Here is a 27,553-nt window from a genome sequence, read left to right as displayed (position 1 = left end):
ATGAATTCCGTGTAAGTTAGAGCCAGGAGAGATTAACTTGGTTGTTGTTCTCTTTGTCTGTAGCTCTTGTTGACTTCACATCTTTATTCTGATCTAAAATACAGAAAGTTTCCAGTGGGAAGCTTTGTGGAGCTTTGTTAATGTAATGATAGAACAGTGGTGTTATTACATCAGGTTGGTTTCATCATTGTGAGAAAAAATAAACTTCTATTAATAATTTAATGGTTCGACAACCAATCGGAGCCATGTTGTTCTAAACAACTCCACGTACACAATGCGTATGATTTCATCGCTGCTGCTTTTCTGTCTTTCGAGGCATAAATCCCATCAAACAGTTTGATTGACCTGGTAAATGTTTGCCGGAGCTTAATCATAGCACGAAGGGTCTTGGGTCGAGTCTAGTAAAATACCAGATTGTCAAGAGTCAACATGTTGGATTTTGACCATTCCTTTTTAAATCGTCTCTACTCTGGATCCTAAACAAATGGTTATAAATCAACCTTTTCACCTTCATCTTCCATATTGTGACGCACACTTCAGGCCAAAGGTTTGGAAGGAAGATCAGATTTGTACATAAAAGATCACAGTATCATCGGTACACCGTGCATCAAAATAATCATGACGACAGGAGACATTTTACTATGATTATCTGGTATTTGAGTTTTTCTATCTTCAAAGTAACCTCCTCTAGCTTTAAGCACGGCCTATACGAGGCATTCGTTCCACAAGGGATGTTAGTACGCAGACTCTCAAAAGCCAAGGAGTTAAAGAGAATAATGCAAACTGTGATGTTTTTTTGTTTTTTTTTGCTTTTGCACTGAAGTTCTGACTCTTGCACATTTTCTAAAACTGAGCCCTTCTTTTCTTCTGCTGACATTTATTCAGCAATGGTCCGTTAACATCAATGTGGACCTAAAGGTAAACTGAGGGAAAGAGTTCACATCAATAAAAGCAAAGTCTGATCAAGCAGTAAATACATCCCAGAATACATAGAACTCCAAACTTTTGGACTGTGGTGTAATTCCTGACTTGAATACATTATATAGCAGGTTTGTAGGATTTTATTTGGTCACAGTCGAGTATGATAGACATACTTAACTTATATTTAGACAAGCATTTATCCAACGATGCTTTCATATAATAACACTGAAAGAGTAAAGTGTCATCTGCGTATCATTGTGTTGTCCCGTGCCTCCAGGTGTGGAGGGGAACCATAGCCAGGATGCGATACCGGCGGATGCGAGCCGCCCTGATCATCCTGCGGGCCTACCGACGCTACAAAGTCAAGTCCTACATCCGCGAGGTCAACCGCCGCTTCAAAAACGTGCGATCCATGAAGGACTACGGCCGACACGTCAAGTGGCCCACGCCCCCCAAAGTCCTGCGCAAGTTTGAGGAGGCGCTCAAGAGCATCTACAACAGGTAGGATGACAAGATTCATCTAAACGAGAGCTTCATCTTCCATTTCAACGCGGCTCCTGCGCGTCGGCTGCTGATCCGCGTCAGTTCAAACCCGAAGTGAAGCTGCATTTTAAAATTTTGACGAGCCGTTCCCAAATAGCTCGTTGAGAACAAAGGACGGACCCCGTTCGGGGGGAAAATGTTTTTAAATTGCTGCGTTTTGAAGAAAAACACTTTCCTAAATTGGCTGAACTAAAAGTGAATCCGACCCCAACCGCACGAAACAACACACGGCCTCGAGTGTAATTTTACATCCAGATGAGTCCGTTTGAAGCAGCTTACACATGTTTCCTTCTGCCTCGGGCTCACACTGGGCATTGATTTTTCTCCCCCCCCCACCCCACTCCTCCCTCATCAAAGACTCGTCACCGCCTTTCATCCCCGCGTCTGTTTGTTTGCTTTCTTTTGTCTGCTTGACGCCGGGCACAGTTAGAAAATAGCCCTCCTACAGAATTATGTCTGCTGTCAGGACGTGTGAGTGAAAGGCCGATAAGTGCACTCCGCTCCGGTACGGGGTCTGCCGCAGCCCCGCTCCACCACCTACCACTGTTGATTCGAGGCTTTGTTGCTTCACCCTCCATAAAGAGAGTTGGCTTTCCTCCTCCTCCTCCTCCTCTTAGTTTGCTCTTTGTGTGGATGCGTTTTCCTCCAGGTGGTGGGCATGGACGCTGATCAAAGGCCTCTCTCCGGAGGACGCCATACAAGCGAGGGCCAAGGTAGCCTGCCTGGAGGCCCTGAAGGGCCAGAGGGCCGACCTGGGGCTGCAGAGAGCCTGGGAAGGAAACTACCTGGTGAGAAAAAGACCCATTTCACCGAGAAAAGAAAAAAAAAAAGAAGAAGCACAGCTTTGGGAATGCATCTTTGGATGTGTGTGTGTGCCACTTGCATCATGTCGATATTGAACTTTAATACTTTATGATGCTGACTGAACCTTTTCATCAGACAGTTCCTGATTTCACTCAAAATTTATAGCTGCTTTAGAATATTGGCTTCCATCCTTCATTTATTCTTATACAATACGGTTATCATTATTCATCTAAAGCACGTTTACAAGTGTAACGGCTTCTAAAATAGTTCACATTTTCATGATTCAAGAGGTACAAATGTCACCAGGCACCGTGTTGTTCCCTCTTATTATTGTGAAGAGGATTGTTGCAGAGTAGCTGTTTAAACCTGGATTAGATGTCAGTATATCTTCAGTGAGTTAACTTGATTGAACTCGTCGTTTCCCCTGTGATCTCTGTGTCCCATCAGAAGCGAGACAGCCCCGACACGTCGTCCTCCTTCACGCTGGTCTGCAGCGAGCTGCAGCGGAAGGACAAATTCATGAGGCTCCTGTTCTCCTGCGACGTGCGCAAGGTAGGAGCTAACGGCCCCGACGTGCGTCCGTGTGCACAGTCGAATAAAAAGAACCGACTCCTCCTGGCCGGTGCCGTCTCCCTGCGGGGCGTGTGGACGTTAGCGTGCGCACGCCCTGCTGTGTCCTGCCGGGTGACTAATGAGTAATGGCTTTGTGTTTCCCAGATCAACCATTTCCACAAATCGGAGAACCGGGCCGTGCTCATCACCGACCGCCACCTGTACAAGTTGGACCCCCTGAAGCAGTACAAACCCATGAAGAGCATCCCCCTCTACAACGTAGGGCAACGCTCCTTTGACTGTTTTCTTTTATTTAAATGCAGCATCAGTTACATACTGTTTACTGGTTTAACAGTAGCAGAAGACATTGTTGAGTGTGGACGGACTTTTATTTGAATTGAACTACACCTTGAACACTTAATCAACTTCTAACTGAAACTCCATAAATTCTATTACCTCAGGACAGATTAGAAATAAAGCTGACATTTCTATGTGCAGTATTTAGTTACGGTATCCATGGTTTTACACAGATCATAGAATCCTTGTTTTAGATCAAAGGACTGATAAAAGATGTTTTCAACGGTTGAACATTTGAATGATCTAATTTCATTTTATAAAACAGTCCCACGTCCACTCTTATTAACCGTTTGACCTTTAACAAATTTAGTAACTGCACTGTTTAAGATGTTTATTATCTCAAATTTGAATATTTGAAAAGCATTTTCCAATAACTTTCTAATCTTATATAGACCAAACAATCACTTAGGCCAACATTTCAACACACAGTTGGTTTTAGCTTCCTCCTGCACATCCTGTTCAAGTTGATAAACAACAAACCACAGTGGACCAGATCCACTGACCTCCTCCAGCTTTGGTGGAAGCGGCTGTTGTCTTTCACATCCCACCTGCCTGCTACTCTGTGGAAACATGTCAACATGCAAAAGTCTCCTCCAGTTCAGCCACTGGCTGGTTTCAATTCCCACACTCACTGCGATAGGTCGATTAGCGCCGCTACATGCACGCGGCACCGGAGCCTGTTTCCATGGCAAGCGTGTCCTGTGTGCTGCGTGCTGCTTGATTTTGTTACATTCAAAGTCCGTGGCATTCAAGTTTATTCTCATTTCTCCTCCATCTGCTTGAAATCCCTTTTGAAGTTGTTGTTTTTTGTTCATGTGGAGCAGATTTTAATTTCAGCTTGATCTTACGAACTTCTACACTTTTTTCAGCTTTTAAGCGCCTCCTTAAAAGTACTTATCATCCAAACGTGCTTAGAAATGTGCAGATTTGCTACCAGTGTCCATATTTGCTGTATGGACATGGACAGTCTCTGCTCGTGCCCATAACTAGACCATAAAAAAACGCCCAATCAAACACATGAATGTTGTGCTTCAGAGGTGCTGGTCATAGGATTTTATGAACTTTTTTTTATTAACTGTTCTGAGACTTTATGCTAAACTAAGCCGTCTCCAGGCCACAGCTTCATATGAACCAACATGCGGAAGTCTTGCTGTTCTTGTCTTAAAATCTGTTCAGTTTTGTTCATAGTCGTTTAACTGATATTGAGAAATGCGCAGAGGTAGAATCATTTAAATGAATTTCTAAGTGACTATGAGAGACAGACATAGACTTTAGTTTGGCTCATACTTGTGTAGCTATGTCGTAGCACATGCATGTGGCCCATGTTGTTGTGCGCTGGTGTGAGTTCTGTGTTGAGTTTCTGTGTGAATTTCAAACAGTGGCGACTGGGAGGCAGCGGCTCATGTTGGAGACGGTGCCGATAAATGTTTAAGAGCAGTTACTTTTATCACTGTAACGCACAAAAGAGAGAAGACGTCTGAGGAGAAGGAGGGAGAATTTTCACATCGTTGCGACGTATAGTTATATTTCTGGGGACGCACGTCAGGGCCTCGCTTTTCTTAAACGCGTTACTGTAATGAGGGGATTAGTGGAGTATAAGTGTACTGAATGTAGTGTTGATTTTAACAAGAAGACAGCTATTTGGTATTTGGTTTAATTAGAACTCAATAAGGAGTAAAAGCCTCTCATTTGAATCTCCTTTTCAGAAAACAGCTTTTCAAATCGACCATTGTCTCTGTATTTCGCTCAAACGCTGCTCTGAGGGTTTATCCGCAGCGGTGACCTTGCAGGCGAGACAGGAAGTGGAGGTGTGATGCATTAATCTCCGAGGCAGATCCGCCCCTGTCGTCGGGTGAAATGAGTGAGATGCGAGGCCGGTGTGTGCAGTGACAACTGTGACAAGATTCCCCGTTGTTCAACGTGACAAAATGACAAGAGGGAATTAGAGAGCTGGGAGACGGGCGCCCGAATCCTGCGCCGCTGCATCTGGAAGTGAAGCGGGGGAGACGGCGCCCAAACAGATGGCGGCAGAGAGAGAGAGAGAGGGGGAGACAGCGGGATGAGTCGAGGGGATTTTTTAGTTATCGTTCAGTCGCAGAGAAAGTGACACACGGGGATGAGGCTCGGTCCCTTTATGAAAAGCACGCGGGGGGTCGTCGGTGATGAGGGACACACTGGTTTAGAGACAGCTTATTCGTATGGAGACAGCTGTTTTTAACACTTTTTAACCGATAAACTCTTGTGCGACTGTTGCAACGTCGCTTCTCAAATTTGATTCCATTTCACGAGGATTCAGTTAAATGTTGATTCATTTAGAGATTTTTAAGTTTCTCAACTATCTTGCTCAGTTATGAAAGAGATTTTCACGAAACTGATGTTGCCAGTGTTTCTAAGATTTGTGGTATTTCCACAGAATTTTCCCTCTTTTATTCAGCTCCCCTCTGTCGTCATTACTTTTTAAATTCAAAATGCTGACGCTGCTCTCAGAGTTGGAGCAAATCTCCCTGCACACTCGCGCGACACTAATCAAATGCGAGGTAAGATGAGAGGATGCAGGAAATATATGGCACAGGTTAAAAAAAAACAAACTTGGTCCTACTATGATATGATATGATCCTTTTATTGTCACTAGTACAAGTACCAGCGTAATTAGCCATCAACCCGTCCATACATATACACAACATACATACACTTTGACAAAATGGGGGTAGGCAGGACAGGAAGACGGAGATGGTAAATAGAAATACAGAGTCACGTGAGGAGAGGGGAGGAGAAAAAACAACAACCCCCATACTATGCTCCTGTGAGGAGTACAGTGTGGGAACATGAAAAAAATCTCAGCAACATAAGCACATAATAAGTACACTTTACAAACATGAAAAACTGTAAACTCTACTAAACAAGCGCTAAAAGCGTCCGGTCGTACGCCAGACGTCCCTCTCCCTAGCAACGTGTTACAGGTCGTCATTAGGGATCCCGGGTTATTCCCCTCCCAGATTAGATGTGTAATCCCTCCAGTGAATTCTGCGTCTACCTCACGGTCTCCTCCCACACGGTTGAACCCAGTGAACCTCCTCACAAAGATGCCCAAACAATCTCCACCTTGAAGGAGCAGAGGCTCAAATTTCAAACTCGCCTCCTGATGCCAGACTGTATGGAAGAATTAAATAGAATAGAAGCTCAGCTGGCTCCTCACCACAACAGATCCAACTAATCACAGGCCACAGTAACATCTGGCTATTGTTTGCTTTTTCTTTTTCTTTTTCTAAAACTCCGACCGTTTCTATTAAAATACAAATGTGTGGATTGAAAGAATTTTTAATCTCGGCAAAGAAATAGCTCCCTGAAGTGACTTCATAATTTTTTTCACTGTGGACAAAATCCTTAATTAAGCTAATATGAGGCTGCAGGAGTGTGAATGAAGAAGACTGTGCGTGAACCTTCTTAAGTTACAGCCTTATTGGTACCAAATACCCGGTTTATGTTGCAGTCCCTTCTCTGTGGCTCAAGGGGTTCAAAGAGGATTTGCATAATAAAAAGTCAGAGTAAACAGGTAAACTTCATTTATTTGAACCTGGCAAGTCTGTTGCTACAAAGCCACGGTAGCGATGCAGCATTTCATCAAAATGTAATTAACACGTTTAGCAAGTGAAAGGTTTCTCAAAAATGGTAACACGGAACTTTAAGAAGAACTTGATGTTGAAAAATGTTCTACCAGCTTCCTCATTAACACTGTGTTTGTGTAGAGAAGGTGATCACGTGTGAACATAGCATTATATGTCGGGCTGCAGGGGTGAGTGAATTGGTCAAGGGCAAAAAAAAAAAAAAAAATGCCAGGAGGGTTGAATGAAAGGTGGAGGTGGGTGAGTGGGAGCCGATGGAGACGTACGCTGAGAGCCACGGCGGCGTGACGTTCAGCTATTGATCGGAGGAGGTCAAACAGAGGGGAGAGCAGTTAGCTCGTTGTTGATTAGCGCTGATAGGCTAAGGCCGCGACGTCCTCTTGGCTGCTCCCGCGCTCTGTATTTACTGCTGCTCCTGCTCCGGGGGTGGGCCGAACCCGCCGAGCTGATAGATGGCTCGCGCTGGAGTGAGGAGCCAACAACAACTGCCTGCCAAAGGATTTATAAGCCAATTAATGCCCGAGCGGCAAAAAGTGAGATCATTTATCTCTCGTTGAAATTAAACAAACACTCTGGGAGAAGTGGGGGAATATAAATTCTGGATCGGTGACTCATGCCACCGCTTTTCTCACCTTTTCCATCTTTTCGTTCTCTTCCCCTCCGCCTCCTCCCTCCCCCCTCCTCACCCATCCGCGCCTCACCCCGCTCCCCGCTGACTCTCCTCCTCCTCTCCTCCTCTCCTCTGCCGCCGCTTCTCTCCTCCCGCTGTTGTCATGCCAACTTCCCAGGAGACAGTGTTGTCATGGATACCGAGCGGCAGGGCAGATCAGCTGATGTCTGGTGTCGTTCAGGCATGTGCACAAATCGGTCTCCTGTATGTGCACTCGCTCCCTTCCCTTTTTCTTTTCTTTTCTTTTTTTTTTATACCAGTGAGGCTTTTTAAAGATCCCTCCGGCTCGTCTTCTCCTTGTGCTTTTTCTCGCCTTTTTCTTTTTTTATTTCATTCATCCGTTCGTCCATTCACTGCTCTCATGTTGTCTTCTCAACCATAAACCACCAGCAGCAGCAGCCTGACAATACACACTCTGTTTATACGCTCAAATATTAATACGTTTTTCATTTATTTTTGACCAAACAATGCAAAAAAAACAGTTTTCATAGTAGATCAGATCTATTAACACCAAGATGGACATGCAGTGTTAGAATTGTGTCGGTAAATTCATGCATCTCGGAGGCAGCTTGCAGGAGACTGTTTTCTTTTTGCGCCACCAACGTAACAGGCACTCTCCCTGTTGCATTATCCTCATTTAGTCACAGAGCCCCCGGTCTTGGCTCATGCTCTTATTTGCCCCCTTCTATCTGTACCAGGCTGCTGGGAGGTGTTATATAACAAATAGGTTGCTCCCCTAAGAATACACCGGCTAAACCTGCTGTCCAATTTGTGACAACCAGTCGGACCAGAGAGCACTTGACAAACAGCTCTGTGCTCCTCTCTGCATGGTCACATAAATTAAAACAAAAGGCGCTGGCAAATGGTTGAGTTTTGGGTGATATTGCTGATGCAGTGTTTACATGGTGAACGGAGGAATCTCATTGTTTATACCCCTGTATGCGATCAGGCATAACATAATGACCAGCTTCATAATGTTGTGCCTCCAAAACAGTTGTGACTCATCAGAGAGTGGACATGGGCCTTATAAGGGTGTGTCATTGACTGTATATACAATAGACAAACCCATCATGGCGTTTTTTTGAACCAAGCTGTAAACATGGTTAACATGGGGGGTCTATGGGGATTTGCTCCCTTTTGGAGCCAGCCCCAAGTGGCCACTCTATGAACTGCATTTTTTTGCACTTCCGTATGGGCTTCAGCGCTCAGACACGGAGTTTTGCCACCAACTTGTATTGGCTCAGAGCCGTTTTAAAACTGTGCATTTTTCAAAAACAGGAGTTCTGGCAAACCCTCAGTTACATCTTAATTTGCTTGTGTAAAGTTTTGGCTTTGGCTTCGTCTGACAGTGCTGGAGGCTGCTGCTGGATTAGAATACGAAATAAAAAGATGTTATTTAATTTGTTGAGATCACAAAGATGAATCATTTTAATAAACTGCCCATATTCTTTTTTAATTATTCATTATACATCATAAAATAGTGAAAATGCAGAGACTCCTTAAACTTGGTGTTTCCTCCACAGCCTAAAAACCTTCATTTCCCTGTCACTAACACAAGGAAAACCATAAAACCTTTGTTTGCTCGAAAACCGATCATCGATCAAGTATTTGTTTCATCTGACGTGCCACATATAAGACATTAAGTCCAGCCGCGGTTATAACCACCCCGGAGCTCGCTGTGAGTTCTGATGCACTTGCAAGATCAATATTATCCCAGAGTGCAGGAGGCCTCAAGTATGAGTGAAAATGGGAAAGCAAACCATTGGGTGTCTTGGCCAATTAAACGTACAGTAGAAAAAAAAAAGTGTCAACATCCCCTAGTTTTGTCAGATTTGTGGCTCGGACTGAACAGCTGAACAGATGGCTGGGCAGATAAATGACTCTCGCTGATACGTTCCTCACAGTCATTTGGTGAATCGAGACAAAAAAAAAAAAAAAATGAGACAAGGAAACGAATCAGAATGTATCATTACCCAACTCATTACAACAGTGACTGCCGTTCCAATCAATTAAGCCTTTAATATAAATGGAAATGTAATCGGCTCCTTGTAATTAACTGCGGCTGGATCGGGAGACGGAGAGGCGCGGCTTGAGGCGTCAGTTCACGGTGATTACGTGGAGTGTTTGCTTCTGGAGTCACGGGCGTCACGTTGAGGCCGAGGAATCCGGCTGTTTAGGATTGTTTAGGAGAAACGCGGCCTCCTCCTTCCCGTAAACTCCTCCGCTGATGGAGAATTTGTGTCTGCGTTGATGAACGCCGCTAATGTTCCCGCCCTGCGGCTATTTCCTCAACGCTCATTGCCTGCAGTTCACCTCAGAAAGACAAATTAAGAGAGGAATGAGTGTCTGAGGACCTAATGGAGGAAATGAAAAAGGGGGACGGGGAAAAGCTCGGCTCAGAAGATGACAGATGGTTTAAAAAAATAAATAAATAAAATAGAGAAAGAGGAAAGTTAATGAGCCATAAGGCCAAGCTCCTTTTCCTTCTGAGGTGTGTTTACCTGTGAAGGTATTGGTTTCTTCCTGCAGTGTCTGCTCTTAGACCTGTAAAGCTAAACACTCCAACCGCAGCTTTCTCTTTTTAACCAAGCTGCTCTCCGCTGGTATGTGGTTTTGTCGGGGGAGGGGGCTCTAATTGGAAAAATTAGATTGGTCCTTTGGGAGGGTGTTCAATAAATCATTACTCCGAGAGCTGACTTCTGTCTTAAGTGGAAGGAATCCCATACACTAATGGACACCAGATACTGGCCGTTTTCTTTTTCCTTTTTTTTTTTATTTAGAGATTGTTAAGCAAGAGGGTTTTATCCCATGCTGTCAGTCAATAACTAATTTACCTCAGAAGTGTGTAACGGTCTTATTAAACAAAAACAGCATGGAAAGAATGCACGGCCTTCACAAGAATTAGAATTGATAACGTGGAAATGAAATGGTAGTGAGGCTGAATAGACCGGTTTTTCATGAATCTGTTTATACCCTCCTTCCAATTGAGATTATTCAAACAAGACAGATGAGGGTCCTCAGCTATGTTTGCTAAGAGGAAAAACTAGATGGCTGGAACAGATGGCAGTGTTGTCTGTCTCTTCTCGAAGAAGAAGTTGCAGACTCAGACAACGGCGTGTAAACTCCGGAAATATTCTAATCAAGCTCAGTGCGGCTCAGTAATTGGAACTGCACAACAAACCTCGAAGGGCCAAAGAAAATATCTGTTAGCAATTCCAGCTGATCCAAAAACCCAGATTGTTGATGGTTCCGGCAATTAATAAAAAGCCAGACAAATCCAAGGCTTTTATAGTACCAGGCTTTCATGCGTAAGAGAAGAAAAAAAAAAAGCTTAAATTTAATACAGGCACTGAGTAATTTACTGCCAAATACAGAATAGTTTTATTTTATGAAGAGTTGGTAAAAAATTTGTAAAAAAGTTTAAATTTAATTTCTCACTAACATGATAATTCCAAAGTATGGCTGTATTTCTGATCCAAAAACAGCCTCAAACAAGGTCCACTAGACTTGTAGGGCTTATTAAATATGTTTCATCACTCATCCAAGTGGTTTATTCAGTCCTAAATGACTGGTGGGGAGTTGGAGGTTACGGTGATGAATGAAAGATAACCTCTTCTGCTTCCATTTACCTCTTCACTAAAATATGTTCAATTCACCTTAATGTGTATTTAAAGAAATTTAAATTTGTGGGGAAAATAAAAAAACAAATATATATATATATATATAAAAAATGTCAACCAAATACTTTGCGACCCCCGACTGGACATCCACGGACCCTCCTAGGGGTGACGGACCCCCTGTTGAATACCTATGGTTTAAGTTTTTTTATTCCTACTCTCTTACACTGTGAAACGTCCTGGCGTCAGGGACCAAATTCTGCCATCTAACCACTAATATCCATTAATAATTGAGTGATCAACATCCCGGCCGAGAAACCACTAGAATTTAATCATTGTAATATTGTTTTTTTTTTAAAGTTTCGACACTTTTATTAAATATTCCATCTAGTCTCTGCCGTCCGGCTCCACTGAGTTATACATCATCACCAGCTGTTAACACATGAAAAACATCAGAAGGAAGTTGCAGACTTTGTAGCTGCCAAACATCCTCTGCACAGACAACATTGTCAATTCATGTTCCCGCCCTCTGGAGTTAATCTAAAAGCAAAGCCGAAACAAAGGCGGCTGGAGCTGTTTGGTCCAGTTGTCTGGAGCTGTCTTTGTTTTTAGATGCACCATAACCTGGACAACTTCACAGACCCGTGGAACTCACTGTGTGCCAGTTCATGCAGGGCTGCAGCCGTAACATTAACAACTGAAATGTGTTTTAATGAGTGCTCACTGACACTCATCTGGTGATACATGTGGACAGAACCTTGGGCAGTGCTTTGGAAATTGTTGAGGCAGTGTGCATCATGAGACTCGTATCTGCCGCGCCCCCACGTGGGAGGCCTTGCGCCACATCACCGCGCTAAACCACACATCTGCTGTACGGCACAAATGTGAGACTCAAGGTTGCTTGTTAATCATCATCGTTCTGTTGGTTTTTACAAACCTTTTACAAATCTTATTGTTGATACCGAGAACTGCGTTCTGCAATTTATTCTTTTTGTGTTTTACTTGGTCAGAGTGACAACAGAGCATCCTTGAGTCCTTCAGTGTATCTGTCCCTCACAAGAAAAAAACACTTAAATGAAATATGAGGTTCTATTTTTATATATTTTCCCTTTCCAGTTAATCAAGAGACGCCTTTCTGTAATTCCCACACAAGTGAGAAATGATGAATTGTAGCCCGATGCAGCAAACCCGAGTGAATTCACGCCCGTTGTGTTTTTCTAAAGCAAATCCATGTCATTCATGTGCTTCACATCATATGTGCTGCATTTGCGTTTATACGTGCTGCAGCTTTTACGTCTTCCTCTATCTGCTGTGTGTTTAACCGCATGTGTGTCTCCGTTTGTCCCAGATGACAGGGTTGAGCGTGTCCCCTGGGAAGGACCAGCTGGTTGTGTTCCACACCAAGGACAACAGGGACCTGGTGGTGTGCCTGCAGGGCATGGTGCCTGCCAATGAGAGCCGCATCGGAGAGCTGGTCGGCACCCTGGTTAGCCATTTCAAAAGGTAAGCGGCGGGGGGAGAGAAGAGGCGCCAACAAGTAGCGTGCAACAGGTGCTTTTTCATCTGCCGAAATGTCCTCAGCGGCTCGGAAAAAAAAAACTCGCACTATAATTTGTTGATTTGCTTGTGAGAGGTGAAGGTAGAGGCCGGCTCATTCGGCCTGTTTATTCCGTGGAGAGGACTGCTTTCAGGTAATAATCATCATGTTGTCCTCATTTCAACTTGCCGCTCAAAAAGATGAGCCGCCGCAGCAGCAGCAGCAGCAGCAGCAGCAGCATGGAGTCCAAAATAACAACGTGCTTAGTATTGACCTGTGTGACTTGTGGGAGGACGTTTCTTGGGGTAGATGGAGTACGTGGTCACAGCTGGGTCAGACTTCTGTGTGCAGAGAGGAAGGAATGGAATACGACTCTAATGGAGGAAGGAAGCTAAGGACAGGAAATGTCAGGCTGGTTTTTAGACAAAATACAAAATAAAAGGTTGTAAACGGATGGCGAGCGAGTCCCCTGGCTAATAGAGGAGCGAGTAATCATAGCTCACCTGCTAGGTCTCGTTTTGCTGCAGTGGCTCGGTAATTGGCCGCGTGACTTTAAAAGTCGTCGTCTGGATAGTTTTTGCTAAAAAGCAAAGGTGGCCAATTTTGACAGGGACTTAAACTTGTTACAGTGGAAGTTGTTGTCTCTCCCAGGGCTGTGAGAAGATGAGAACGCCCTTCTTTTCTCACGGCTTAATCTCACCACATCATCCAGACAGAACTTTTTTTTCTCTTGTTGTGTCCGACACTATTTTGTGATCGGTCAGATAACTGAAAGTGGGTGTGTTTAATGCTGAAAAGCCGTTGTCCAGTTGAGCGATGGGTCGTTTTTAGGATCAGCTGTCCGAGGCAATGAGTAAATATGAGAACCTGAAGGATATATTTAGTGAGAAGGGCTTTATGTGGACTTCCCAGGAGTTCTACATTTATGAAGTATAAATGACGTGGCCAGAAGGAACTTTGTTCTTGTTCATATTTCTGTTCTTGTGGAGCCTTGAGCGGCTCCTTCATTATCAAGAAAGCGTTGTAAAGGTAAATTTCACTCCTAATTATAAAGTCTTAAATGAACATTTTCTTATATAAACACTTAAGAGCTGTCTTTTCCACGTTTCTAACTGAGGATAACCTGTTTTATTCTGAGGATTCGTGCCCAGTAAAACCCTTGATTAAAGTGCTCAAATCTTAATTCATTTACTTAAGTTAACATGAGGTTTGCTATGCTGCAGCAGCTCTGCTTGCCTTTCTCGATAACCATCAGGAGCATCAGGAACACCTAGTCCTGCTCATATCAGACTGAGAACAAGTTTCTGTAAAAGATGCTCAGTCACCAAGAAGGCCAGTTACAAAAAGGACTTATAGCCTAATTTTCATTCCGTCTTCAGGACACGATAAAGGCTGGTGTTAACTTTGTGTCCAGCCTCCGAAGAAGAGAACGACGCAGTTGAATTAAATCCCTGCATCCTGCTTTCACTTATTTTTATTTAACCGAGGTTCACTTCAGAGTGACTGCTGCACATCCTCGTCCCTTCAGGACGAGTCACACACACCTCTGTTATAGACACACGTGAGAACAGTGTTTGTCCAAACGCGAGTGTGTTTGTTCTGTGAAGGTGAAGCCTTTGATTAAATTCTAAAACCTCCGCGAGCTCAATTAATCTCACTTCAGCTCCGTCCACAGCAGGTTAGTCATGCTGCAGTAGGTCGGCCCGTCTTTCTCATTCGCCATCACAAACACCTACTTACCTTTCAACATCAGGCTGAACCGGAGTTTAAAGAGGACAGTTAAAATGAGCCTGTGAGTCAAGCAAAAGGAAAACGCTGTCACGTGCTACTGTTCGTCACCACGCACAAACCGACCAACGTGTCCTTTGGCACAAGGTTGAACTCCTCACAGACAGGAAGCCGTCGTCATGGCTCCTCTTCCAGCATCCTTCAGATAATTATGTGCATGTGCACGTGTGCAGGCTCGAGCGTCTAAAAAGTGCAATACTCCTACACACACACACACACACACACACACACACAAATAAATTATTATAATAAATAATCATTGGTCCTCCAGGTTTGTGTTTGTTGACTGAAAAAAATGATTACATGTAATAAATGTTCAGGTGGAGGTGACCTACCATTACGTGCTTTTTCCAATTGAAACTTTCGTCCCTCTGTGAGCCCAATGCATTTATTTGGATTAGATTTGCCAATAAAATCCAAATAATCAGATGTACTTATGATTGAGATTTCCCATCATTTTTGTTTCAGTCATTGTCTTCTGGGCCACACACGTGTTCATTAACACGATACGACTGGTTTTATTCTAGTATGTTGTGGATGGATCCAGAGGTTTATGGTATTTCCCCACTATTATGCCTCTAGTTGACACATTTCCCATGTGTTTTTGCTTTCGCGCAGCTCTTCCCCGTCATAATCGTTTTTAAATCCAATCACCTTTCAAACCTGATGGTGACCTCGGAGTTGGAGCTTCTGTCGTGTCTTGGATTTCCTTCACGCAACGATTCATCTCACTGCGCGAAACCAGTCACGCAAGATTTCTAACTAAGAGTTCTTAGGTGTTCTTGACTTATACTTCTGTTTAAGTGGTAAAGATAGAGATAGAAACAGCCTGACTCAAAGGATTTGTATTTAAAGGAGATGAGTTCAATTCTATTCAATTCAAATTCAATTTTATTTGTATAGCGTCAGTAACAATACAAATTGTCTTAAGACGCTTCACAAATACAGCAAGCCTGAAGGTATCCTCATCTCTGATCGGCTTTGAGAACATTTTCTGGCTCCAGATAAAAATTAAAAAAAGCTTTGAATCAGTGTAGGTAACCCTGCGTTCACTCTGGTAATCAATACGCAATTGTTTGCTAAATACAAAATGAACGACGGATCAGCGTTTGCAGCCACGACGTTTTTGAGTGAAAACCAAGACATCGTCGGTGTCGGCAGTTGACCTTTTCAGTTCATTTCGATGATAAAACATTATTTGTTTTTTAGATCACCAATTATTGAATCGACTCTTCCACAATAGTCTGGTACACGTATTGATTTGTGCGTTAGTGTTTGTCTGTCTGTGTGTGCGCTTCACTGTGTGTTGGTCAGAGAAAGAGAGAGGGGGGGGGAGCATTTGCTGACAGATGTGCCTGCATCTGCTTATCTTGGTGTGTGTGTGTGTGTGTGTGTGTGTGTGTGTGAAGGAGGTGTGCACGTACTCCATCATTGCTATTCCGTGATGGTATCTCGTTCCATTGTGGAGCCCGTTTCTCTGTAGGCGCCGAGCGGAGAAAGGCCTCCGCTGGGCCTCATGTAATGACCCTCCGTGTGCTCCGCGTTGAGATTCATCCATCAATGTGTAAAACAAACAAAGGGCACGACAGGCACGTGCGAATATACGCGGTGTGTGTGTGTGTGTGTGTGTGTGTGTGTGTGTGTGTGTGTGTGTGTGTGTGTGTGTGTGTGCACGCACGCGTGCGCCAGGAGGCATCCCCCGCGAGGCGGCCCCGCGGTCTCATGCTTCTGCATCCGCTCCGTACCATCCTTGGCACGCAGCGTCCTGCTGCTGCCGCCGCTCCCACTGGATGCGGCTTTAACCTTTATCTCCCCTTCAACACGCTGCACAGTGCACAATAAGCACAATAGCGGCGAGCGAGGAGGGCAGCTTACAGCGGCAACAAAGCAACACTTCATCCTCCTCGAAGTGACGGCCGGGGCCAAAACAGAACGACACCGCCGGCGGGAATAAACCCTCCTCCTTGTCGCGGCCGGAGCCGGATGCTTGACGGCGTTTGTTTTTCTGGCGCTCTCTGCTAAATCTGCGCGCCATTAATCTGTTTTATATTTCCTGCTCCGTTATGATTTTTTTTTATTCTTGCGACGGCGTCGCACGGAACGTTATCAGCGCCACGGTCTCGGAGCGAAGTGACTGGGAGATTTCGGCGACTCGCCAGTGAGAAGATAACCCTCTTACGGGGCTTGACGCGGCAGTTGTGCAGAGAAATTCTGAAATACTTGGTGCATATTTTACATAAAACAGAGGGAGGGATTAGATTCCTATGCCTCCAGCCTCCCTCCTCTCGTTCTCCCTTCTCCTCTCCTTCTTTCATGTTTTTTTTTCCTGCCTACTATTTTTGTCCACATCCCCTTTTGTACTGATCTCAGCCTCTCCTAAAACCCCTTGTACCCCCTCCACTTCCTCATCCTCTCTCCCGAGCTCTCCCACTCTCTCCCCCGGCGCCCCCTCTTTCTTCATTTCTGGAGAGGAGGCTATGAAATATTTAAGCCCGCGCTGCTGTTGAGGCCTATATTTAGACGAGACGGAGCCAGCCCCCCTCCACCCCCCGCTCTTCTCTCAGCCTCTCTCCGGTGCGTGTGTTGACATGCGTGCCACGCAGCCGCGGCGGCAGCACACCAACAGTCTGCTGCCAAGACTGCGAAGTAGACGCCCTCGATCCGTCGCGCATAAACTCCACAAAATCGATGAGAGGTCCCGGCAACCCAAAAGACCTTTTCCATAGATTCTCCCCTCTCCCATCGATTTCTGCAAGTTCTCAAGCAGAAAAAGAGAGAGTTTTATTTTTAGTCTCTCCGAGTCCTAATCTCTGTTTTTGTTTATTTCTGCGTTTACTGCAAATCCAGCCCTTTAAACCCCTCAGCTCTCATCTGATGACTTAAGCAATACTGGCCGAGCCGTGGCCTGATGTGCACCCTCTCAGAAATGTGACTAAACATTGCAGAGAAAACTCTCCCGTCCGCCTCCTGCCTCAAGTCAATTTATTGGCTTTAAACAACATCTTCCCTGAGGTCTTCCCTATTTTTTTTTCTGTGTTGCAGGGCTTGTCAATAAAAGTGAACCCTTTGTTAAACACGGTGGCTCAGTGGAGATTCTCAGTCATCCAGGTCATGGTGTACCCAAAAGGCTCTCAGAAAGTCCTCTCATCGATCTCTTTTTCTAGCCACACTGACCGTTTAGCTGCGACCAAAGCCGGCTTTCCTTCTGTACTTGATTCTGACTAGACTTAAACTCCTGCGACACTCAATACAGTTTTCTTTCATTTAATGCGTTTTCGCGGGCGAGATCGAGGAAAAACTATCAACATAGAAGCGTTGAGTTAATTGCCCAATGAAACCAGAATTTCTTCTAGAGGGATTCTCAACGCAGCAGATCTAGGAGAATAAAGTCACTGTTATGATTCATTTTTAAGCTAAAGATACATCCTTTTTTTTAACCCAACCGTACCAAGAGTCTTTCTGATTCACTCACGCTCTAAAAATAATTTGGAATCAGGTTTGTGTTTGAGAATTTACATTTCTCTCTTCTTTTGAAGTGCCCTTGATTTCTGTTAATTAATGCAAAGCCCGCAACTACCTACGTACTAGCACAAGGAGAACACATAGTACGATCTTACGTAACATTATGACCCCCTGGCTGATTTTGTGTAGGTCCCTGTTGTGCCTCCTAAACAGTTGTGACTCATCAGAGCATAGACATGGACCTTCTGAGGGTGTCCTGTGGCGTCTGGTAACAGGATGTTATTATTATGCCTTCATAGAAGAGTGTCATTATTATGGGGTGGGGGTGCCTGGTCTGGTCTAGGTGGGTGGTACACGTCTAAGTAACATCCACACTAATTCTAGGTCCCACAGTTTCCCAGCAGAACACTGAATAGTCACAAGGTGGTTTTAATGTTGTGGCTGATTGCTGAAAATACATTTTATGTGTTCAGTAATAAAGGAGGAGCAGGTGCTTTGGGTGCAGAGAGTCAAGGAGCACAGACAGTTTCCAGTATGTCTCAAAGTAAACATAAAGTCTGGATCACAGCTGAGTAAAGACGTCGTTACATCCAGGTTTAACACACCCTCTGTTCTCCTGATCTATTTGACTTCATCACGTACCGGTTGTACTTCTCTCCAACGGGTTTTTGACATTTTAATGAGTTTATTTTTTTAGTCAGCGCTGCGTCGCGCCCTTCCACTCTGCTTCACATCTTCCACGCTCAAAGTGAAATGTAAAAATAGCTCCGTGTTGAATTATTCATTCTCTCTACTCACAGGTGGTTTAGCTGCAGTTCAATTATGCGAAAAATTTGGTTTTTCTCTAAAAGTGTAAAAAGTTGAATTATGACAAAAAATGTGTTAATGTCATGTTAATGTTGTTCAAGACGTGTTGTTTACTGCTTGGTGATATGATGTATGTTCTTATGTCTCCATCAGTCACTGCTTAATGACAAAGTAGTCCCATGAGAAACACTGTAAATCCCCGGTTCACATTTCCTCCGCTGTCTTCCTTCTTCCTGTCATTGTAGCGTCTGTGTTGTGTAAGTGGTCGGAGTTGGTTTCTTACCGAAGCGGTGTGACTAGTTTCTGTAGCAACAGCTTGGTTACGGCTCCACCAGCAGCTGCCATCACTGTCAGCATCCCCGGTGACTAATGAAAAACCCACTGCACTCGATTGATTGTGTGTGTGTGTGATGGAGTCATTGACAGGAGTTCATTAACCCCTCCCTGCTGTCCTCTGTGTGCATTTCGGTAAATCATGAAGATTGATGAAAAAAAAACAGAAATATGTTAATTAGTCAATAGATAGAAAATGGGTTGATGTTAATCACTTCCGCCATAAGAATACCCAACCTTACACACAGATAGTAAGATCTTCTTCCAAACGTCTTCAATGATATCTGCATTTAAAACCACCTTGAGATATTGGTCAAACACTTTTGTCAAATTAAGGAAGTAAACAACTATATATGACTAAAATATCATAATACACGTTTGGATGAAAGAAAATCTTTAACAGTAAGATGATTTTTATTGCGTTGGTACACCTTGTTGCATATTTACATACCTGACAGTGAAGCTGTGCAGACAACCTACTTATTGTTCAAGGAATTAAATGCGTTCACTTTGGTTCATATATATTTAGGCGGTGACACGATTTCAGGGCGTGACGCGCTGAGCAGATGGCCGCCGCCAGCCTGTCGGTGAGCGCTTTGGTGTCCTGCACCGTTGGCGCTCGTCAGACCACCGCTGATTCAGCATCTTGAATCTGCAGCGGGAACATGTCGGTCAGAGACATCACTCTGATCGGCCGATCAGCTCAGAGAACCGGCGCACGGGAAGAAAAATGGAAGTGACGAAAGTCAGCAAAAATGGAAGGAAGGCTCCTCGCGTTTCATATCTTTATACCATCTAAAAATTCAAAGGTATTATCATCTGGAATTAATCAACTGTAAAGGAACCGAACAAAACTAACCGGCAGACATGTATAAAGTACTAGAGACCCAGACTTGAGTAAAAGTAAAAGTACTCATCAAAAAAGTGACTTGAGTAGAAGCTGAAGTGTTGGAACTTACTTAAGTATTCAACATTTTTTTGTACTTAAGCATTGTATGTAGTTTATTTTAATATTACTACTCAAGTACTGTATCATGTAGTTATTACTGACGAAACATAACGTTAGAGAGACTCTATGCAACAGCTAAAGTTAGCTATTGAACGTGAACTCGCTAGCTAACTAGCTAATATTTAGTTAAGTTAACTATCACTGGTTAGGCTCTAATATTATTAATATTCACCAATAGTAACCATAACTTTAATGTACAGTTTTGTCGATATGAGCATCTTGCTAGCTTGACGTTAACTAGCTAGCTGTAGCTAGGTACCTAGCGTCTGACCGCACCGCTTTCCCATTTAGCTTGTCGTACGTTGTTTACGTAGTAACGGTTGCTTGGATGTATGATTGGACAATGACTATTTGGGGGCGGGGTTTTGTGAATGGTCAATTGTAACGATGCAGCACATAAATGTATCAGAGAAAAAGTATTAAACTCATCAAAAATATGTAGTGAAGTATAGTATGCGTAGTAGTGTAGTGAAGTATACAGCATTTTAGTATTTAAGTACAGTATTGAAGTAGTTGTACTTCGTTACTATACGTCTCTGTTACCCAGTATGTTCAAGCTCATCTTTTTGGTCCGGACACAGGAGACGTCACAGTTGGCCAGTTCATCGCTGGTTGTTTTCATATGTCAGTTTCACGTGTCCATACCTTGAGTCCGAGGCTGAAAAGAAAGTGGTGAAAGCGCACTGACGCCAACGTGTCTGCTGTGAGTCGGATGACAGCGTCTTACTGTGTGCAGCCTAATGTGATTCCTGAGAGGTTACCTGAAACAAGAAATAAATGAGATCGATACAGCCGTGCTTCTTTCATTTCTCCTCCTCCGGCTCATTGTTTTTCATTTGATCCAGTTTGTCTCTTCCTTCCTCACCTCCCTCCTTCTCAGCTCACCATTCCCAACACTCTAACACTTCCTGTGATTCCCCCCCCCCTTCTTTTCTCAATTTTTTTTTTTTGGTCGTTTCTGCAAGCAGCTCCCCAAATCCCTTCTGCGGTGTCAGGAGCAGATGGGAAAGGAGGCTAAACGTTGAGGGGGCAGGAGCAAGGGCAGAAACGGAATATGACCACATCACTCTGACAGATCAATGAAGGACTGCGTACTGTACACTACTGCTGACTCATACTGTAGGATGGGAGGGAGGGAGGGTGGATGGAGGGGAAGAAGAGGGAGAATGAGAGTGAGTGGGAGGGAAGGAGACAGAAGGACAAAGGATGAGGGTGGAGGTTAGAGAGAGTGAGAGAGTATGAATGGATGTAGCAACACTTGGAGACGTTTATGAGGGAGGTGAATCTATACGCATCTGTCACAGAGACAAAGCAGCAGACACAGAGAGAGAACGTGAGCAAGGATGTCCTCGTGTCCACTGTAGGCTCTAAGCCATAAATCTACAATCTTCATTCATGATTAATACAGAGGTTCCCGTCACTGGACATCTCAAACGGACTTTGGTCCAGATTAAATTACCTCAACAACTAATAAATAGTTTCCCTGAAGTCAGACTTTTCTCGTAGCATCACAGTGTTTCCCAAAATAAAAGCGGCATTTCCGAACTTTCACTAAGTTCACAATTCTCATAATTCTCTTAAATTCTCGTCACATGAGACTTCGCTTTGAGGAAGATGGACTTCAGATGAACTGGTAACATGAACCCCTGCGTCATCTCCGGTGAAAAAAGTGTTTCCATTGCACTTTTGCGTTAAACTATTATATCGCTACATCTGAAAAAAAAAACCTCATGAGAGCGTAAAAATGTTTCAGAGATATTTTTCGAAATGTGATTGTTTCCATTACCATTTTTTTATTGCAGTATTTTAGGTGTTGTGCATTTCTAGGGGTAATGGAAACGCATGAGTTTTCCTATTAGAAATATTGCTTTAAAAGTTGATGCTAACATTCATAATGAAATGGAAACTTTCTGTCACTGCTGCCGTGTCCCTCTATAACTCTATCCAAGGTAATATTTTTAAATAGCTTGTTCTGACAAGGTCCAAAGATATTTCATTTTTAATTTACAGTGACATCAAAGAGAGAAATGCAGCAAGTGGAATGTGAAGGACTCGAGCGATTCATATTTTAACTGAACCGCAGAACGGACTCTGCTTCACACGCATAAATTATCAGACATGTTCTGAGAGATGGAACATCTTCGGTCATCGTTCACACAGTTTGCTCATTGTTTCATCACCATATTCTCATCTTAGTTGGTGCATATTATGCTACTTGCTTTTCTCAAATTCACTGTGTCCTCCAGGCTCCTCGCAAAAAAAAAAAAAACCCTTGTACTCCTTGTTCCCAAAGTAAAAGACATCATTATGTTCACTTAGACGCTGTGCAGAGCCTTCCTCCCGAAAATCAAAACGTCCTGATGAACCTAAGCTGAAGTATTACTGCTCAGAGTTCACCGTGGTTGTAATTTGAAAGACGATTAAGAGTCTGCCGTCATAATTATCAGCAATTGTGGGAATGAAGTAATACTTTACAATGAAGTGCGCAGCGCTGACTGTCTCTTTGGTGAAGGTTTGAAGCATCTAGAAAGCAGATTGAGATGTTAAGTTGTTCTTAAAACTACATTACCACTCAGATGATGATATCAGCTTGACAGCTAGACCTGTGCAGACCTGTGATGGATTACATTAGAGTCTGGATAATGGATTTACACATTACACAGAAAAGGATAGAACTTTCTCTTCTAATTCAAAATCCAGTTCTACTCCACTGCTTCTTTTTTCCACCTGAATTTAAATTCTGTATTTGTTTCTTTGTGGAACTCACTGGACACTGAGGTGATGTGGGGCCAAGAACACCCGGGACGCTGTAAAGCTGGTCTCAAACTGAAGGTATTTGGGCCGATTTATTTCCGGACTCACCCCTCACCCCAACAATCCGGACGTCGCTCAGTGCCGAGGTTCAGCCCCGATTATCCGGTAATGCGAAGGTGTCTGTAAATCCACACATAAACCCGCGGCTCAACGAGGCCACCTAGATACATAACGAACATGTTCGATATTTAGGATTTAAAATGTGGATGATTACTTAAGTACTTCGACAACGACCAATATGAGAAACAAGGTCCACAAGGACAGGAGGACAGCTGACGGTGTCGAGCTACGTTAAACATTCATGCCCTCTAGGCTAACGTTAGCTAGCATGCTACTGTAGACAGGAGTCTCCCCAACCAGGTTCTCATCTACACTCTGGGTACATCATGGCCTAGATGACTTTATAGACACAATAAAGTATTACAGAGCTACAGAAAGTTATTCCACTTTTGCTGCTTCTTCTTCATCTTCATCTAATATGTATTACGACAAACCTCCCCTGTGAAATAACGTGAAGTGGTGCATTCACTGCTCCCTGATCTGGTACAGTAACTTAAACAGTAACTGAAATCGTGGTGTGTGTTGCTGTGTCATTTTCAGATCTTGTAGCGTGTGCGTGCTTTTAGATGAGAGAGAAACAATCTGTGATGCATCTGGATTCAAAAGCCAACATCTAGACCTTTTACTCCATGTCCAGGTCGGCGCGTCGCTGCCTTGAACTGGGGTAAATAAGTAAAGACATCTAAAACACATTTTGCAGCATCATCAAAAAAAGAACACGGGATTTATAGTAAATGAGGTGAAACAAAGCCGCGAATAAAACGAGGCCGTCAGATCTTTATTTTAGCTGCAGAGTCTGATGAATGTTTAAGAACAAAAACTGCTTTTCAATAAACGTGCCAAAGTGTATTTTCTTTTTAATGCGTAGACGGCACTAACATTGTTTTATATTGGTACGATAAAAAAGGGGGGAGGGTGGCCGTGTGGAGTGATAAGAAAAACAGAGGGAGAGAATGAGAGAGGGAGCCGGTCTGCCTTTGTCTTCTTCTCCAAGGTCACCCTATTCTGCTGAATCAAATATTTCCGACTGATAGAAGTGGGCTTCGCTCTTCTCCTCTTTCCCTCCATCCCTCCTTCTCTATTTCCTCCTCCTCTATCCATCACCCGCCTCGCTGCTGCTTCCCCCCCCCTCTTGTTTTTCACTTCACATTCCACTTCTCCTCCTCCTCCTCCTCCTCCTCCTCCTCTTCCCTCTCTTTCTCTGTCTCCCCCCTTCCCTTCTCTCTCTCTCTCTCTCTCTCCCTCTCTCTCTCTTTCTCTCCCTCCTTTCTGGGGCGCTGCGGATGCAGTTCCCATGGCAACCGTTGGATCCATGTTTGTCTGATACGTATGCGATCCATTAATAACCGCGCCGGCTGCAGATAATAACGGCACATCTCATCCCGGGCCGCAGACAGGGAGGAACAGAGACACATGCTAACAGGACAGAAATGAAAACATGTGAGGGGAGCAGGAAGATTAGGAAGAAAGAGGGTGGAGTAGGATGAAATATCAGAGGGAACCAGCATGAGCTTTACTCTCCAGACGGTTAAGGCTGCATGTTAATCCTCACATACACTTTGGTATTGATACCCTAGCATGTCTTCAACATCATATGTCAAAGAAACTAAATGTTTTTCAGTCACCATCAGTTGTTACTTGACAGAATTGTTCTCATTGTAAATCCAAATCCTGTGTTTATCAGCCTGTTTTGAATGAAAACGTTTGACATTTAGGAACATTTGCTTCTTTAGAAAAACGTTGACAGTCTTCAAAGTGTGATTTGCGAAAGTATTGTTTGGTCTCAAAGAGCAGGTATTGTGTTCGCTCTGGCACTGACACACACACACACACACACACACACACACACATTCACGGGTCTTCAAGGATAATCTATCCGCATTGCCGTTATATAACTTCAAATTTGCAAAGTCAACCACCGGTTTTCGCAGATTCTCTAACCCACATAAGAGAGAACCCGGACGCACACTCGGAGCCGTTGTTTTTTTTCGGGGCCAGCGGGGCGTCCAGCTCGTCTCGTTGGCACCGCGCTGCAGCCCCGGGGAGACGGCTGGCCGGGTGGAGTGGTGGATGGCGAGCGGCCAGGCCAGGACTGTTTTTTTTGTAACCGCGATGGCGTGTCTGGTGTGTGTGTGTTTAGATGCGCTGACATCAAGTAAGAGCGCATTAGAGATAATGCTAGGTGTGAAAACGGGCATAGTGCGTCAGAGGTTGTGTATGAATGAAAGAAAATGTGTGTGAATGATAAGAGTTGATCTGACCTACTTTTTTGCTGCAGAGACCCGAATCTCTGGCAGACTGCCTTTCTTCTCTATTTGCGTGTCTCTCTCTCTCTCCCTCTCTCTCTCACGCACACACACACACTCACACAAGCACAAAGGCTGGAAATGTGTTACAGAGGTGTTGACACCATGTTGTGTTATTAGACAAAGGAACAAGCTCAATTAACAGGTGACCGGCTGGAATATAAATCACTGCATTAGCTCGATTCATGCGGTTTTATCTTTGGTTCTTCAAGGACACCGTCGCAGTTTGAACATGTTTGACTTCTTATGAGACATTTTTACAAACTAAACCATTAATTGATTTGTCAAATAAACAACGTCTTAAATCATTGTTGGTAATTATTGGTTTTAGCCAGTTAAAAGCTCTTACAATTATAACATTCTCCAACGCTGCAATAAAGAAAGGGGTTTCGTCGGACCAGAAGATGCAATTAGCTCTGATCCTTTTACAGATTGAGCACTCGGGGACAGATTATTAAAGACTCATTTGAAATGCATTCTAATGCGCAGAGACGGTGTTAAGTGTCACCGGATTTGCCAAAGTTCGTGCTATTTGCGAGGATCCGTTTTGCATGCAAAATTGTCATCCTCTGAAGTTTTAATTGCAGCCTTTATAAATTGTTTGTAGTGTTGCTGCTGCCTTGTTAACGGGCGTTTCACTTCAGACGAAATGGCAAAATGCATCTCAGCAAAGTCCCGGTCCCTCTGCTGCTCTTCACTTGGACACTCGCTTCTTTCTGGTTGGAATAAATCTCATTCTTCCTGAGCATGGGTTTAACATGAGGGAATGCCTCCATCTTGGTCATGGAGGTAGCAAAAACGGCTAGCTGTTTTAGCATGAACAAAGCCGAATCCATGTAGGCAAAGATGTTGAAAGCCTGAAAATATCTTATATTTTATATTATTGGATGAATTCCCTGAAAAAGATTCTTCTTTATTTATAAGGCAGTTCTCACCCCTGCATCCCTTATACTCACATGATCATTGTGTGCTCTTACTGTAGTTATGCACACTGAGAATAAAAGCTCTCATTAATTGCCATCGAGTAAGAGCCCTGACATTCCATAGACTCCATTTCATTCAGTGACCTCTACACTCACCCCTTAATCCACCCCCACCCCTAAACACACATGTTCCACCCAGCAACAGCACCATAGCATCTCCCTCCATCAGGCCAATTATGGTTATCCTCAGCGCAGTCTCTCCTCCCTCCTCCCTCAATCCATTGCCCTGTCCCTCCTCCCTCCTCCCTCCTCGTCTTCCAGCCCCGGTCCCCGCTGCCTACTGTCTTCATTTCCAACCTGCCATTAATCTCCCCATCTCTTCAACGAGCTCCCGCCCCTCCACCCTCTAAACCCTTCCTCACATCCCCTCAAATTCATTACACTTGCACCTATTCTCCACCGTTAATTTCCAGTTTATGTAATCCCGCTGACCCCGGGGGCTGTTTGCTCAAAGAAATACTTTGAGTTAAATGTCAACGTTTAATAAAGCGCAAAATAGTCTGTCAGGTTAGTCCAGGTTTGTAAAGGCTCGTCTGACTAAATTCAGTTCAGCTGAAATTAAAACACTTATTATTGTCATTTGATTAGATTTAACACTGCAAAACTCTTCACCTCTTCAGGCAGAGTTTATGAATAATAACATTATTGATTGTTGGGTGTAAAATGAGCGTTTTAACAAACTACCGCTCCTGCTTTACAGGTTAAAATTGGAAAATACCAGTTGTATTTCAGTAAAATCCTTTTGAAAACATGAGAATTTTTTAAAAATCTTTTAAATTTTATGTGCAAAGAGGCGGTAAACAAAGTGTTTAATACGATCCAGACTAGGAGCTAAACTAGGCCCTGAAAGTTGGCACGTTCCTGAGGACGAGCGAATGAAAACAAATGATCCTTTGATTAGATGCCCTGATTGCCTTCAGTGATCACAAGTGGAGGCGTCGCCACTTGAGGAGAGAGCGTCCTCCCTTCAGTAATGGGCAACTAATTGAGGCTGCCTCTCTTTCTTATCCCGCTTTGACCCGCTGTGTGCCAGCGGATTGATCCACCTAATGTGTATTAAGTCGGCTCCATTGAGCCTTGAGACGGTGCCGTGGAATTCGGAGCGGCCAGGGGGACAGCTGATTGGCGTGAGTGAGGGTTTGGCTCACTGGGCTCACGCTACAAAGAAAAGAACAATAACAATGGCCTCCTGCACACACACACACACACACGCACACACACACGCACACACACACGCACACACACACGCTTGTTTAAGCCTCCTGCTGTGTGGCTATTATGACTGCCGCGTGTGATAGCCTCCACCATCTGTGGAGCCACGGCAGTATCCCCCAGAGACCGAGACCTTTGCTTTGGTGGTTTCCGGT

General features: G+C 44.0%; 1 protein-coding gene across 1 annotated transcript in view; it reads left to right on the top strand.

Moving 5' to 3' along the window:
* The window catches only part of myo1d (myosin 1D), a 101,470-nt gene that overhangs the window by 60,457 nt on the left and 13,460 nt on the right, over positions 1 to 27,553 (top strand). The window contains exons 17-21 of the mRNA XM_047609252.1: positions 1,199 to 1,422; positions 2,114 to 2,252; positions 2,716 to 2,820; positions 2,986 to 3,099; positions 12,436 to 12,590. Of these exons, the coding sequence (XP_047465208.1) occupies positions 1,199 to 1,422; positions 2,114 to 2,252; positions 2,716 to 2,820; positions 2,986 to 3,099; positions 12,436 to 12,590 (737 nt within the window). The remainder of the gene's footprint in view (positions 1 to 1,198; positions 1,423 to 2,113; positions 2,253 to 2,715; positions 2,821 to 2,985; positions 3,100 to 12,435; positions 12,591 to 27,553) is intronic.

Source organism: Mugil cephalus, chromosome 16, assembly GCF_022458985.1.
Source record: "Mugil cephalus isolate CIBA_MC_2020 chromosome 16, CIBA_Mcephalus_1.1, whole genome shotgun sequence".
Taxonomy (NCBI): Eukaryota; Metazoa; Chordata; class Actinopteri; order Mugiliformes; family Mugilidae; genus Mugil; species Mugil cephalus.
The sequence above is the reverse complement of the archived record's forward strand: the minus strand, read 5'-3'. Positions and strand labels throughout refer to the sequence as shown.